Source organism: Dermacentor silvarum, chromosome 9 (assembly GCF_013339745.2).
Source record: "Dermacentor silvarum isolate Dsil-2018 chromosome 9, BIME_Dsil_1.4, whole genome shotgun sequence".
In the NCBI taxonomy this organism is placed as follows: Eukaryota; Metazoa; Arthropoda; class Arachnida; order Ixodida; family Ixodidae; genus Dermacentor; species Dermacentor silvarum.
Genome location: NC_051162.1, coordinates 73,690,792 through 73,707,866, shown reverse-complemented (window position 1 = coordinate 73,707,866; position 17,075 = coordinate 73,690,792). Strand labels below are relative to the sequence as shown.

Genomic DNA, 17,075 nt, shown 5'->3' with positions numbered 1-17,075 from the left:
GCGTTCCAGCGCAGCCTTGGGCTACTAAAGGGTCCTAAGCGATTGCTCCACTGTGCGAAAACAGCGTACCCAGCAATGCTGCTGCCCACAGAGGCTAACGGTGTCTCATGCCCGCCACACTGAATTGCGTTTTCTGGATAAATGAATTCATTCATTCATTCCCCGAATATGGACAACCGAGAACGCCGGCATTGAATGTCACGGAATTTACGAAACGCCTTGCTTCCTTTACATACGACTTCAAATAGCGCTTTTGCTGCGATATCCGTGGTTTTCAAAAAAAAATTTCGTAAGGCTTGGTTCAGTAAGGGTACTTCCTACGCTCCTTCAATATGCAAAGTATCTAATCGATTGTCACAGGGCACTGTGTGCGTTTGTACGCATAGTAAATAGCGTGCGGCTATAGGATATAATCCAAGGATACCGATTAAGTAGGGTGTTCACGAGAAGAGCTCACGAGAGAGTTCACAAAACCGAAACAGAGACATCTAGCAAAAAGTTGGCACTATTTGACGTAGTAGCACAGCCGCTGTAACACAATGCACGTAGCGTTGGCTGTGCTGCAAAACAAAATTGTGGCTGGGTATTGCTCTCGAGCGCGTGTTGAACGTTGCCAGGTTCAGTTTCCAGTGGCGGCCTGTCCGGAGCAAAATATTCTTAGCACCCTCTGCCGTGTCGCAGGTCTGACCGACGCCTTGGTCAGGTGCTCCGCAGCCGATGGCGACTGAGGGCCATGGGTAGATTGTAGGAGTCATGAGAGAGGCAGTGACCGAATACTGCACCAGGGAGGCCAATTCCTGCTCTGGTGAGGGAGTGACTTTGTTGAAGCTTAGTGGGCTTCATAATTGGTTGCATCTGGACTAGTATAGCCCCACTTGCTCTCGGCAATATTTTTGCCGGTGTCAGGCGCCACTCCATGCCTGAAAATGTAGTGGACTCGAGGACGATTCGAACTTGCGACCTTCAGATTAGAAGCCGGGTGTTCTACCTCGGCTCCACGCCACCACCTTCTCACACGCAGCAGCCTTCAACACGTGCACCCTCTCGAGTGAGGCTAGCTTAGCAGGGCTATTTGAGGAATTACCATGGCATTGCCTGCGAAATTATTGGCCTTAGTGAAGTTAGAACTGGTGAGGCTTATACAGTGCTGACTAACGGCCACGTCCTCTGCTACAGGGGTCTTCCAGATAAGAGAGAATTCAGGGGCAGAATTATAGTTCATAAGGACATAGCAGGCAACATTTTTGAATTCTACAGCATTAATGAGAGGGTTGTAGTCGTCGTAATAAAGCTGAATAGGAGGTATAGAATGGAGATAGTACAAGCCTACACCAAAACGTCCAGTCACGATGATGAAGAAATACAACAGTTTTATGAAGATGTTGAATTAGCAATGAGAGAGGTGCAAGCTAAGTATACTGTAGTCATGGGCGACTTCAATGCAAAAGTGGGGAAACAGCAGGTTGGTGAGCAAGCAATTGGAAACTACGGCATAGATTCTAGGAATGCAAGTGGAGAGATGTTAGTAGAATTCGCGGAAAGGAATAGGCTACGAATAATGAACACCGTCTTCATGAAGCGAAGCAACAGGAAGTGAACATGAAAAAGCCCAAATGCAGGAACAAGGAATGAAATGAATTTCATACTCTCTGCCGATCCCAGCATAGCGCTGGATATAGAAGTATTAAGTAGGGTAAAGTGCAGCGACCATAGGTTAGTGAGGTTCAGGATTTCTCTCAATTTGAAGACAGAAAGAGTAAATTAATCAAGAAGAAACAGGCCAGCCTAGACGCAGTAAGGGTAAAGGCAGACCAATTAGGGCTGGTGCTCGCAAACAAATATGCAGCTTTAGAACAGGAAGATAAAGACAACATAGAGGTAATGAATGAAACCATAACTAGGCTGATCTCAGAAGCAGCAATTGAAGTGGGAGGTAAGGCACCAAGGCGATCGGTAGGTAAGCTCTCCCAAGTAACAAAGGACCTAATAAAGTAAACAATAAAACATGAAAATGGCAAACTCGATAGATCGGATAGAAATCGCTGAACTGTGAAAACTGATCAATAAAAAAGTAAGAGATATTCGAAATTATAACGTGGAAAGATTGAGGGAGGAGTAATATATGGACGCGGCATGAAATCAGGGAGAAAAAAACTTGGCACAGGACAAGGCAAGGTGTATGCACTGATACATATGCAGGGTAATATCATCAGCAATTTCGATGACATAGTAAAAGCAGCGGGAGAATTCTATACTGACCTGTACAATGCCCAGAGCAGCCAAGCTACTTTCATTCCAAGCAGTAAGGAACAGGATACAGAGTCTCCTTTTATAACTATCGATGAAGTTTGAAGGGCCTTGCAAGACATGACTAGGGGAAAAGCTGCTGGAGAAGATGGAATTACAGTCAATTTATTAAACATGGAGAAGCTATCATGCTTGAAAAGCTTGCGGCCCTTTATACGTAATGCCTCACTACTTCAAGTGTACCAGAGAGCTGGAAGAACGCCAGCATAATACTAATTCATAAGAAGGGAGACGTTAAAGAATTGAATACATATAGACCGTTTAGCTTGCTTTCAATATTGTATGAAATAATCACCAAGATAATTTCCAATAGAATCAGGGCAACACTTGACTTCAGTCCACCAAGGAACAGGCTGGCTTCAGGAAGGGATATTCTACGATGGATCATATCTATGTCATCAATCAGGTAATCGAGAAATCTCCGGAGTACAATCAACCTGTCTATATGGCTTTCATAGATTATGAAAAGGTATTTCATTCAGTAGAGACCAGGAATCTAATCCAGAATCTGGTGTTGAATGTCTCCGCTCGAAAAGCGCCTTTCAACTCGTACGAGCCACGAATAATATATTCAAGCCTAAGCTATTTCCCTTCTTACATAACATTCCCGAATGACTTCCTTCCAGTGGGTGCGAGCGCAGCAGTGAAACAGGAATTGTTCAATGCAACCGACCTCTTGGTCGGAGTCACCGCTGATGAGGGGGCAACAACCCTGAGGTCACTTCCGAACGACATTGACCGCCTCGACTGAAAGTAATGGGATCGCTTGCTTCGCGCTTTTGTGTTTCCCTGGCTCAAGACGAGCTTCTCCAAACCATTGGACATTTACAAAGCTGAGGCTCATGATATTGCAGCACTAAGGTGCGCTTACGCTGACTTCTTATCCGACTTCATATTCGCGGGCCCCATGCACTTCACAGCCGAGGATTATTCGAACAGAGGAAAGTCTGTATACACCTACGTGTTTGGTCACCTGTCTCGCAAGAGCGCCCCTTCTTCATGGATGGGGACACCCCACAACTGTGATGTTAGCTACATGTTCGGTGAACCCCTTGTTGACCTACGAAGTTATACTGCTCAAGATTCCGGCGTCTCTCAAGTGGATATCATGGCTTTGTCAACCGTCGCTGCCACCAGGTAAATAAGTGGGCAATGACGAAAAGTTCTCCGCTGCGAACACCACCTCGCTAAACCAACTTTTATCAGGCTATTCACATTCATTGTTAGGCGTATGATTAATGATGTACTAAATATATACAATAGCCATGAACGTACGCTAGACTTTTTAAGGTCGTTGAATTTTTGATAGAATTTTGTAAGTTGTCGAGTGCTCAACAAGGTCTCAAGACACGGGTAAGGTCTCGAAGACATCGAAAGGTAATTTGCATATATTCATGGAAACAGCAAAGGAAAACCGTGGTGTGCTTTTTATGGACGGTGTATCTGGACTATACTTCATAAATATTTATCGCACAGGGTACTCAAAGAAGGTAATGCGCAAAGGTTAGAATATCAATTAGGGATAAACCAGATATAAAGACATATTTCTGATTAGCGCCATCGCAGTTGCTTATGAAAAGTTTACTTAGTGAATAAGCACACTCATTTGAACAAAGAGAGAAAGGGCCGACGAGACGATGCTGTCCTAGGCACGAAGCCCGGTACATTTTGGAGACTTTTAACAAACTTGAAGACGAACAAAATGCACTCTCGAGCAAAAGTTCTAGTGCCAATGCTGCCAAGAATTTTTTTTCGCAGCCTGGGCATGCCGCCTGCAATCAAATGACACATATACTTACGCTTGTTCGACCATTGCTATGCATTGGGATCATTCGGCGTTGCTCAGCTGTTCTTTGTTAACTTTAACAGTTTGCTTATGCTATGTGTTGTATCTCCCGCTGGCGAGTGCAAAGGCCAATTTTTTTTTTCATTTCTGCTTCCCTCCATTACGTTCGGCGCACTCTGTGAACACCGTGTGTTCAGCAAAAGGTACTAATGGATGATGTTCTTATTTTAACAACATAATTTCGGATGGCACTTTGTTTCCTTTATTTCAGAAAATGAGATTGCTAAAGTCCAGCTGAATTATCACAACAGAGTATTACTTTTCTGTTATTTTCATCGGCATGCAATGGAAAGAATTACGTGATTTCTTAAGAGCTACATATTTCTACCGAATTGTATAAAAAATTGAACTCAACTGAACCATTTGCGCACTTTAAACCGTGCTTTCAAGGTTTTGTAATCTAGCTCCATTGTTTTTTTACTAGGTTTCATAGCTTACCATGTCTCGTATGTAATAGGATGGCATATAAACAAATGTTAACGACTCAGGTGCGAAACGATCAAATTAACGAATTAACGGAAGAAATGTCTTCGCTTTTGAATTCAGGCTGAATTTTCTTATAGTGGGTGAAATTCGTTCGGTCTTTAAATGCTTAATTCGCATCAAAAATAGTATTATATCGGTGGTCGCGCGCACTGAATTATGTAATCTGACATGCATATTCGAACCATTATTAATGTTGCCACAAAAATCTAAAAAAACGCCGCTATAATGCTGTGCTAAGCAACATTTTAAAAAAGCATAGCAAATACTACGCTCACGTTAAAAACAGTCATTGCTTTTGCATTGCAACTTGGTCGTGAGAGAAGCATTTAGTCACGTTCCATACCTGCCATCTACTTATGCACCGCATATTGTTCATAAGTTTTTCACTGGCCTAATATTGCTCCACTCAAGGCGGCAATATTATTGCAGCTTCATTAGCTCAGCAAGCCACTGGCAATGTTATGCATCGAACCACTGCTCCCGGACGCCTGCGCTGTGCGATTTTATAGCCGCTGACGACGCGAAAAGATAAGAGACGAAAAAGCCACATAAAGATAAGGCGGTGGGCGACATTGCCTTCGAGTTCCCGCCTTAGCTCTCTCAAACGTCACAAAATTGCACAGCGTCTGCTAGGGCCTAGGTAATTCGTTATCGGTAAAGAGGAAATATATTCTGTTTTAAAGGAGCCAATGACCTAAGGCTGCAAGTTTCGGAGAACATATGCTCGGCCAACCTGGTCAACACAGAAGAATATATTTTGAAATCAGTGATGTCACACTAAAGTACACGCGCTTGAGTTTCGAGGCGAAATTCAACGCATTCAACTTTGACCTTTTTTGTTTATCCTAATACTCAAGTTTACATTGCCAAATTAACAATGAATTTTTCATAGACTACATTATCAGCTTAAATATAAGAGGGGCGCTTGAAAAGTTCAAGGCCTCACCCGGACGCAGTGACCGTGGGCCAAAATTTTCTAGTCAGTTCTCGACATAGTCTCTCTTGAGGTCCACACATGTATGCCATCGCTCTTAGAGCTTCATTATTCCACTTTGGTAGAACGTTTCATCCTGCTCCTCCAAAAAGTATTTTACGGCGTCCTTGACGGCTTCATCAGAAGAAAAACACCTTCTACTAAGGTGCTTTTTCATTTGTGGTAATAGGTGGTAGTCCGAGGGAGCCAAATCAGAGGAATGGGGCGGTTTCTGAAGCAGTTGGAAACCGCAGGAGTGAATTGCAGCTATCGTAACAGCCAATGCGTGAACTGGCGCGTTTTCCTGGTTAAACAGCACTCCTTTCCGAAGTACCCCTCGCGTTTTTCCTTAATTTCCGACCTCAGATGACGAATCTCAGCAGCATAGTATTCCCCGTTGATGGTTTGACCTTTTGGGAGAAATTCCAAGAACACTGGTAACGTAACCTTGCCAGCTTATGGAACCACCTTTGTCCTTTAAGGGGGGGGGGGGGGAGGGGGGATGTTTCCACTGTTTCCATGCTTCTTTTCACTCGGGATGAAAGCGATGCACCAAAGTTTCATCCACTGTAACGAATATGTGCAGAAAAAATTTAATATCAACTTCAAACACTTGCAGATTTTCTGTAGAGTGAAGTTATCTCAGACGTTTGTTCTTTAATGCCAAAAGTCTGGCCACCCATCGGGCCGAAACATTGTGCATGTTCAGGAGCTGTGTTAGGATATGGCCAATTCTCTCTATTGATATGCCCACGCATTCTGCAATGTGCCACTGTGTGACACGTCGATCAGCCGTTACAATGTCTCTCACTTTTTGGACATTTTCATCTGCGCATGCTGTTGAGGGACGAAAAGTGCGCGCTGCATCTTCAATTGACGTCTGGCCTCGCTTGAAATCTGCAACCCACTTTTTCACCTTAGCATTGTCCCCTAATGTCTCCAGAATGTCCTTGTGAATTTGTTGTGCTGTCAGTCCTTTTTTCAAATGGTATTGTATGACTGCTCACTTTGCGAATTTCTCCATTTCCATGTTTCAGCTTCGCGACCTTTCTTTAAAATGCTGTACCTAAAACCAAAAAACTTAACTAAATTCAGATTGCTCATGAGACCATTCAAATACCTGAACAACATCATGCATTGCAGTGACCTTCGGTAAATCACGCGAGTGAGTGTTAGTAGGCTTTGCGTCCTAACCTAGAAGTACTGCTTATGGAGAAAGTACGAAGAGTAGAGAAGGTCACACAGAGCAGATATCCACACGTCATTACCGTCTCCTCAACACACATGTCACCGAAGCTCCGCTGTTATCACTGTCAAGCCAAACAATAGAGTTAAGCAACGGCTATTGCACTATTGCAAAATGTTTTCTGCTTATCGGATAAGCCCCACCACAATCGAAAGCACGAGCACACGTCTGACTCTGTGAGCGGCCCATAGATGTGCACCTCTATAAACCCGTGACTCTTTGAATTCAGTTCTTTGAGACGCTTCGCAAATTGTACCTTCTTCAGCCTTCAGTCGTGGTGAAGGTAAGTGAAGTTCATGTGGATTTGGCTTGCAAATGTCTCTCCGCCAGACATATTACCTGGCTTTTTAAATTACAGTTGGTTGGAACAACTGAAAACATACCCTTTACGCTTTTCTGTTAGAAGCATATGAACCAGTTCTTGCTAACGTACTGGTTACTAGATCGGCTGCTCCTTCTAGTACAAAGCGCGTAAAGTGCACCTAAGCGGCAAAGGTTTCAATCGAGGTAGAAACACAGTCTCAATTCAAATTGATGATTGAATTCATAGTGGCATCTGACGAGCGTTGAAGTTTCTCTGATACCCGCACGGCGTGCTGGACGGCCTTGTGAACGCTTAAACCTATTTGAGTCCACCCAATAACACAATAAAGAAAACTATTAATTTTGTCATTTTCACATAGTAATGGTAATGATTTGGAGGACACAGGTAGACATTGGTACCCCATTTCTGCTTTGAAATATGTGGATGTAATAAATTAAATGGCTAAAAATTCCAAAATTTAACCTTTGCTATGATCTGCCACGCTTGTAATACGCTATATCAACTACCTTTAAGCTTATCTAGCACCTGTACCCTAGCAGCAATCATTATTTCTTCGTATGCTTTGTTGCACCAACGTCATTTTTAAGCTAAACATTCGTGGTCAGAGCAGAAACTGTAGATGCCCGTTAAAACTGTGCCCTTCTTTTTATACTGATCTTCGGCACATTCGGTTAAAGGCATCGTAGCTGTAGCTTTTTTTCTTACATTGAATCAAAGCAAAACAGAAAAAGACAAGGGGCTGAATGGGGGCACACGAAAGGCGATAAAGCTACCGGGAACCAAGAGTTCGTTGGAATGCAAAAAGATGCACCGATTTGTCCATAACAACCACCATTCCCAGCACTAGGCCACAAGAAGTGGGTGCGACCGATTATAAACGGCTCTAACTACGTCTCTGGTGATTGCCAAGTTCCTTTCTGCGTGAGATCTCTGAGGCCATAGCGCAAGCAAATTTGTTATCCGTTGTCAAAATATAGGAGTCAATATACCACGTGGAAAAAAGCTTGCTTTTTTTAATGCGTTAGCACGCTTACAATATTTCACTCACTTTCCAGGAGCTAACTTTGTATGCATCTACGTCTCTACATTTCTTTTTTCGTTGGGTGATTCGGTGTGTTTTACAAATTTGTACCACATGTGATGCTCTGGCATGGACATTATGGTACAAGTTTGGGCTACTCTTTGTAAGCGCACAACAGCACGCCTAAAAGCACGCCAATATATTGCTCGAATCGTTCCACGCACTCTTATAATAAATGAAAGTAAAACTGACCTTATAAAACCTAGCACCTCACACAGGCATAAATAGACAAGATGCTAGAGCGATTGCGAAGTGTTATTTGAAAGCTAGTATGGCGGCCGGTATAGTAGGCAACGTGTAAACGATAACGTTAAACGCCAAGTCCGAGACGCTGACACAATGTCCGGAGTGTAAGCAATCGAAAAGATTTCGATTATGACTAACAACCTAGGAGGTATGAAGGAAATGAGGAGATAAATATTTTATAACTGAAAGAGAAGGTCTTCTCGAAGCGAGATCATGATGGCTTATTAAGCGTACGTATATGAGGCGATATACACTGAGGAAGAGGAAGATATGCTTGCTGCGGTAAAGATAGGTGAATGATGGACATGTTTTATAACAACATCAAGATACCTACGCGGATGGCAGTTTACGCTCTGCTGGCTTCCTTAAGGCCCGGGAGTATTTTGCTCGAAGATCCGAAGGAAATATTTCCACAGTAGAGATTAGTTAAAGGCCGTGGGAAGGAGACGTAGCAACGATGAAGGAACACAAATATAAAGCACCCAGTAACGGCTCGGCAAGTTTTATGCTGGGCCATTAAAAAATAGGATAGGTAAGATATTTATCAAAATAGGAGAAATAGAGCTTGCTGGCGAAAAGTCTCAGCGCCGTTTGAAAGGGCATGCTGACAGCATCCATCCATCAATGCATTCTATTTGACGATTGAGGAAAATTTCAAGCGACGTACCAATGATGACAGAGTTCACTGTTCCGTAGAGTAGGTGTTTTAAGGTAACATCGACTTACATTAGACAGCTTTGAGACGACAGTTTCATGTATAAAAAGATCTTCTTTACAAAACAAATGAGGAGTGCATTTGCGTCTATGTGAGGTTTTCTCTCTAGCCCGGAAGTAACATTTATGAATAATATTATTAGGCAGGGCCAAGTAAGTAGCCTTGCCTTGCGTAATTGTGATAGAATACTAAGCAACTACGAGCCAATTTATCAAAGATGTTTGAGAACTGGGATATTATTAATTGCGCGGTAGCTTTAAAACTACCCAGAGGGCAAAATGGTCTGCCATGCACGGTTGTCACGTGTAAAGATATGCCTAACGTGGTGCAAAGGAGAGAGGATAACTCGCGCTGTAGCATAATGAATTCACAGTTTCGCCCGACGGAAGAAGCACGCACATATATGGCAAAATACTCAATATTACGAGACGTTACGTTCGTAGTTATGTGGATAGTATAACAGTAAGCATTAGCTTACCAAAAACTTGTGACATCAAGGAAACTTAGAAATAGCATGACGTTCCACAGCAATGTTTCCTAAGTGAACGGTTCGTACTGCAGCTCTGTTTAAGATTACAGTGTGCAGTGTTTCCACTACTCAGCAGTCCGCTTGACCTTCAGCCATCAACGCGTGCAAAAAGCAGCGCGTGCCGATGAACAAGCATTTTCCTAAATCTTCGCCCCCAAAGTGTCAGCCTAACACGTGTCTCTCCCTCTTCTACTTTTCCACTGATTCAAGCGCCTTCCTCTTCCAGGGCACTGCATTAGAGTCCCAGTACTGAAGGACGCCTCCTCAACCTACAAGATTTGCTTGAGGCGTTGCATCTTGGTGACTTACGGTGCTAATGCTAAGCGTTTCAATTTGGTTATTTCCACGTGGGCCAGGAATGTCTGCAGCCCGAAAGAGGATGATAAAACATACGGGATATGTATTAATAAGCCCGCCTCTTCCTCTGCATAGATTTGATAGAACCGCTGATGCGCAACCCTTGTAGAAATCAACAATGTCATGAAGTTCCATTTATCCAGAAAGTGTACGGAATGCAATGGAAATAAGTAGAAGTGCGTCATAACTTTCATACTGACACTTTTAGGGGAATCCTTTACCACCCTATTCCTCCGCACGACGTCGTTTCTGCGCCTTTCTATCTCCTTTGTTGACTATACCCGTGAGCTCTCTCTCCCTCTGGGAATATACAGTTAAATAACATCAGAATAAAACCGTGCCTGAACCGGGAAAAAGTTCTAATTAATTCTAATGTAGTATAAGTGATTTTGTTTGCTTTTGTACACTCAGATTCTAGCGCATGGCCATTGTTCAGTGCTCAAGCACTGCTGAAACCAATAAATTTTAATGCGCTCTCTTTATGGACGTGGATTTAGTCAACCAGCTCCTCTAGGGAGCCGTAAGAGCCAATGAGCGCGTCACCAAGCTGTAGCGCATACCACGTTTTATCAACAAAGACACTGGTGATCTCACCTGCACCAATTGTAGCGCGGCGCCAGATGTTTACTGCGGAAAATACTGTGAAAGACAAACGATATCATGGAAAAAATATTTATGACTGATAGCGCACTTTAGTCCGTTTGGGTAATATTGTGTGCAGATGCTTTTTTTTATTTTTGAACTGATAAGCCCTGCCTGATATTTTCAAAGACCAACTTTGGTCTCAGGGAAAGAAAGAAGTTACATTAGCTTCACGGACGTGCCTTACGCAGTTCTGATAAGAAGTTATAGTATACTTACCAAGGCAAGTGTCAAGTATCTCGGACATTGCTTTAATCGTTGTCAATAGGATATCTACGCTCGTTCCTTTGGGTTAATTCTGTGGGCTAGTTGCAGTTTTATTTCAGCACCATTAAAATCCATAGCTGGTCTGTTTATCGGCTCATATGAATATATATTCAGTTTACGTCTTGAATAAAAGCATTCTGCGTCGTGTGCATATGTGTCAGCATCCGCCGCTCCCTGTATGTGCAGCAGTGTAATTCCAATTAGTAATTCTAGATTACCAAAGCCTTATATCCAAGTACAATGGACAAGACTTCCGCACTTCGATTGTCTATTGCAGATTTCTTCACCAAGGCTACCGGAAAGATGGCTAGAACGACCGCATCTATGCTACTGCTCTTGATCACTGTGCCGTGTTGCTTCGCCTCTGATATCGTAAAAGACACACGGCTCGGCCGAATCAAGGGTAACAGGCTTGAAGTGCTAGGTCATGCAGTGGACGAGTTCCGCGGGATACCGTACGCACAGCCGCCATTGGGTACGCTGCGTTTCAAGCCGCCACAACCAGGTGGACCATGGGAGGGTACGCTGGATGCCAGGAGCAAAAAGACCGCGTGTCCGCAGGTATGGATTCGCAAATAAAGTATTTTGCACGGTTTCCTTGCTGAAGCTCTAAATGGAGCAAGAACGACAGTGGCGAATAAGGCAAACGTTAGGGAAACATGCGATAATATTAAAGCGAAGATTTATACGTCTAGGCGAAATCATATATGGCTAGGAGAAATCGCCTGTATACAGAAAACTATCATCATCAGTATTGCCTCGAGCGTCATCGCCTTCTTCCACAGCTGGCTCGTTTGGCGCCCCTCGGGTTGCGTTCGTGCTCTTGCTCGGCCGTTGCTCATGCCACTGCTCCCGCGTTCGTCGTCGTTGTCTTCTTCCACAGCTGGCTGCGTTGCCGCTTATCATTGCAGCGTAGAACGCACAGGGATGTAACCAATTTTTTTTTTATATTTGACAATATGTAAAAAATAACTAACTGTCTAGATAAAAATTTGGCGAGTAATTCACAAGCTTTTCGTTCGTAAATACGCTTTGCTGTTCGCTGGCAGCCATCGCTAATGACATCTTTAATTTCAGCAGTGGCTAAAGATTTCTCTTGCGAAGCTTTTTGGGCAAGGATTTCCTGTGAATACCGGCCTGCTTTCTATAGTCACTACATTTTACCTTTATTTTAATGCAGCAAATCTCATCAAGTTTATCGCAGTGGTTGCCGAAAAAAGAATTCCTCTGCTCCTATGTATGTATAGGAGATCCGCAGCTAAAGATTCATCTTAAGACGGAACTTAAGTCACCTGTTATGGCAACAGTAATTTGTTAATATCTCGTTGGTAGCGTCTAGTAAATTTTGTCTTTGCAACATATGCAGGTCGTGTATAATCCCAAAGCATTTGTTAACATCGAGCTCACGGAAGACTGCCTGCACCTCAATATATGGAGCCCCCCAGAGCGTACCGAAGACGTCGTTCCGGTGCTCGCTTGGATCCACGGTGGCGGCTTCACGCATGGTTCATCCGGCCAGGATGTAAACAATGGCGCCGTTCTAGCAGCAAGCACAGGTCTTGTCGTCGTCAGCTTCAACTATAGACTCGGTTTCTTGGGTTTCCTAGACACGCAGTCGACAGAGGCACCAGGCAATGTAGGTCTCCTGGACCAAAACATGGCCCTGAGGTGGATCAGGGAGAATATTGACCAATACGGTGGCGACGCTTCGAAAGTCACCATCTTCGGCGACAGTGCTGGTGGTATGAGTGTTCACGGGCACCTAATCTCACCAATTAGCAAAGGTCTCTTCATTAGGGCATGTCTAATGAGCGGAACTCTACATGGCCGTGACTTCGCTCAGACAGCGAATGACAGTATAAGCAAAGGAAACACTGTCGCTGCGGCAGTGGGCTGTGCTGACCGCCACAGAAACTTGACCACTAACCCTGAATCTGTTGTTGAGTGTCTCCGCTCGAAAAACGCCTTTCAACTCGTACGAGCCACGAATAATCTATTCAAGCCCAAGTTATTTCCTTTCCTACCTACATATCCCAATGGCTTCCTTCCAGTAGATCCGAGCGCCGCAGTTAAACAGGGATTGTTCAACGCAGCCGACCTCTTGGTCGGAGTCACCGCTGACGAGGGGACAACAGCTCTGAGATCACTTCCGAACGACGTTGACCGCCTCGACCGAAAGCAATTGGAGCGCTTGCTTCGCGCTTCTGTCTTCCCCTGGCTCAAGACTAACTTCTCCAAACCGTTGGACGTGTACAAAGCTGAGGCTCGTGACAATGTAGCGCTAAGGCGCGCTTACGCAGACTACTTATCCGACTCCATATTCGTGTGCCCCATGCACTTCACAGCTGAGGATCACTCGAACAGAGGACAGTCCGTATACACTTACGTGTTTGGTCACCTGTCTCGCAAGAGCACGCTTCCTTCATGGATGGGGACACCTCATAGCTATGATGTTAGCTACATGTTCGGTGAGCCCCTTGTTGACCTAATAAGTTATACTGCTCAAGATGCCCACGTGTCTCAAGTGGATATGATGGCTTTGTCAACCTTCGCTACCACTGGGTAAGTAAACGGCTCATGATGAAAAGTTCTGTGATGTGTACGCCGCCTCGTTAAAGAAACCTTTCTGGAGATATTCACATTCGTTGTTATGTGTATGGTCGTTGATGCATATATGCAGTAGCCATGTCCCTAGGATAGACGTTAAAAGTGCGTTTAGTTTTCGATGGAGTTTGAAAAGTTCATGAGTGCTGAAGAAGTGCTCAAGACACGGGTAAGACGCCTGAAATGAAGAATATTGTATCTGTATCGAGAGCTGATTTGCATATGTTAATGGAACGGCAAAGGCAAGCTGGGGTGTATTTTTAGTGGACGGTGTATCTGAACTATATTTTATAAATACTTATAAAGAATTTATAAGAATTTATAAAATAGGAATTTTTTAAATTCTTTTTAAAATTTTAATTATCTCAAAGAGTATCACTTTCCTGTTATTTTCAGCTGGCATTCATAGCAAAAAAATACGATAAGCCATCGTTACCTCGAACTCTGATATCTCGAATCTCCTTATCTCGAAACCTAGACTGCAAAAATGCTGAAAAAAATACAGTACCAAAACTTTTTGTACTTTTTAGGCAGGTCGCCTAAAAGGGAAACCAGGGCCGGTATTTTGTATCGATGACTTTTTAGATGCTAATGCCTGTTCGTGCTTGTCGCACTTGGTCAGCGGTCACAGCGACGGTCCGCTCACGTTATCAACGGGATCAGCCGGCCGTGAGCGGTGGACGATAATACTAGCATAGAATAAAGCATGGCGCATCGCTGCAAAATACCGGCCAAGGCCTGCAATTTTACCCTAATGCCTTTTACTCGATTCTACTTACCCTCATCTACAGTTCTCGGCCGGCTGATCCCATCGAATACGTGGGCGGATCGTCGCTACGACTAAAGCTACGACCGCTGACGCGCACGAAGAGGGCGAGAAAGAGTAGCATCGACCAGAGGCGAGCGAGCCGCCACTTATAAACACGCCAGTCACACACGGCAGTGCGTCGATGCAAGATGCTCGGCGGCAGCTGTCGTGCGTGGCTGCGCTGGCGGTGGTCACGTTACTGAGCAGGGCGGTGGCGAGCGCTTTCCCGCGGCGTTTGCTCCCAACGCGCAGCATGACGCTTTCGAGAGATACAGATCTTGAGGTCATTGTTCAGCTGACTGCAAACGGCGAAAACGATTTTGGAAGCCGTAGATACGTCGTACACATCGAGCTTTGGACACCACCTACTTTCCAAAGGTGAACAATCGCCTCAAGATCTGTGTCTTTATCTAGTGGGCGCAGTCGCCCAGGCGCTGAGGCGGGAAACCGCGCACATTGGAGATATTTTTAGCGTGACTCGGTTTCGAACACGGCGTCAACCAGCACCTGCGTTTGCACTTTTATGTGTCTGGTTCACCGTTGCCTATATGCGACTAAAGCCCCTATATTTATAAAAGTAGCGCCATTCTTAGATCTTGCCGCCACCGCGCTCACCCCGGCGCTTCCTCCTCGCCGTCTCTTAGCCGCCTCCTGTCGCCTCAGCCTCCTCCGCTCCCCCATTGGCCAATCCGTGTCACGTGGAAGTTCGCGTCGCGCTTTTGTATATTTTTTTCTTTCCAGCGCGCTCCGACTGCCATTCTCGGGCCTGTGCGACGAAAGTGCTGTACGCACAAACGGATCAAACGTGTTATGGACAAGAACTTCGTTGTGATGGCATGCTGCTGCGCCTTAAGTTGCCGCAACCAACAAGGCGAGGGCAAAAGGCTTTTTTTGTTTACCATCCGGCGTGCGCAAACGCTTGCTTCACACTTGATATTTGCGCCGTCTCGCATCGTCGCGTTGCTACTTCCAAAACGGCATTATTAAGACCAGTTACTGACTGACGAAGCAAAATCGCGCCTCAAAAACGTCTCCGCAGGGCGCGATCGAAGTTTTCCTCGGATTTCCTCTGGTAGCGCGTTAGCTGTCGTCTGCCACGGCAGGCCCGACGCAGGCGGCGCCACTGTCGATATCGCGCCTCGATCGCGCTGGTCGCGCCGAGCGCGATAGTGGAACGGAGGAGGAGGGAAGTGGATGGCGCTACTTTTTATATATAGGGGCTTTATATGCGACCGACAGGTCGGCTGCTGGGTCACACATATTATCGCAAAAATGATCTACTAAAAGAGCCGCTCCTGCTACATTGAGCTTTTGTGAGAAAGTCGGCAGTTACCGGCGCCGTATTGGGAAGGCGTCATGTTGGCTTTACGCGGTGGTTATGCTTACATTTTCGTGAATTCGGCTATCTCGACACTTTTCCTAGTTTTTACTACTTCGAGTGTAACGGGGTATTACTGTGCCTGATTTCTTTTGAGTCAATATTTCCACCGAATTTTATAAAAAATAGAACTCATCTGAACAGAACTGTGCTATCCAGGTTTTGGAACTTCCATTTGTTTTTTACTACTTAGTTTCCTAACTGACCATATCTTGTAGGTAACAGTGTGGCATAGAGACAAAAGCTAGCGCCTCAAAAGCAAAACAATCGAAATCAAAAGAACAGAGTATACACATCATGTTTAGAAATTAACTTCAAAAATTTGTTCCCTTTTTGATTGAGACTGCACGTTTTCATAGTGGTCAAACTTGATTCGTCTTTAAAGGGTTCATCCACATTAAAAGTAGGATATAATTCTTCGTAGAAATATATTCATCCTATTTTATTATTTTTCTAGCAGATGTTCTGTCCTGTTTTGGGGTGTGGTGGTGTAATGCCTCAAAGGTACTGAATATTATGTCACAGGGTCTGACGGCCTGCCACCAAAAAAAAAGTAATTTTTTCGTCGGCTCGCAGTATTCTAGCCAACCTTACGCCGCCAGTTGTGTCAAAGCAACCAAAAGAGCTCATCGGCTGATGCGAAGACATCAATCATTCTCTTCTTTTGTAAAATTCCTTCGCCTTGTTTTACAATTGAGGTGTAAACATGATACAGCGATGTCAATGCCACCTATATTTTTTTCCTCAGGGTGCCGCAGCTTCCAGGAGACCACTCGTGGCCGAAGTACACTTCTGACACCCCGGTCTCAGTTTATATCGCCGGTGACAACATAACATATGTATACGGCATTCACATGGAAAAGTGCGACGTCTGGAAGTCATTCTGGAAAATGTAGAAGTCATTTCATATTTCAGAATGCTTTGGATTATAGTACCTGCTCTTCAAGGGCCTGACTTCGAAAATAACGACTTCTTTTTGATAATAAAAAGTTCATATTTCACAAGTGGCAGCGCGAAGCATTGAGAGCGACAAAAATAGGATCCAAATACTAGCACTGATCTTCGCTTCGTCCTCGGTTCATTTTAAGACTGCTGCGTGTGAAATAATAACTTCCAAAAAATCGCCCATAATACCCTTCCATAGAAAGTTCAGTAAGGTTGCGTATTTTCAAAAATTAAACTGACAAGGTTGTTACTCACTCTCAGGAGAAGGTTAATGTGGCGGGGGTATACAAAGCTGAAATTCTCGATGGCTTGAATATTCG

The 17,075-nt window shown here is 44.4% G+C and overlaps 1 protein-coding gene across 1 annotated transcript; it reads left to right on the top strand.

The window, feature by feature from the left end:
• Positions 1–7,006: 7,006 nt before the first annotated feature.
• Positions 7,007–16,793, top strand: LOC119465320 (acetylcholinesterase). The gene is made up of 4 exons (XM_037726121.2): positions 7,007–7,141; positions 11,298–11,581; positions 12,387–13,582; positions 16,559–16,793. Exons 2-4 carry the CDS (start codon positions 11,324–11,326, stop codon positions 16,704–16,706), a joined length of 1,602 nt encoding a protein of 533 aa, XP_037582049.1. The 5' UTR covers positions 7,007–7,141; positions 11,298–11,323; the 3' UTR covers positions 16,707–16,793.
• The last annotated feature ends 282 nt before the right edge of the window (positions 16,794–17,075 follow it).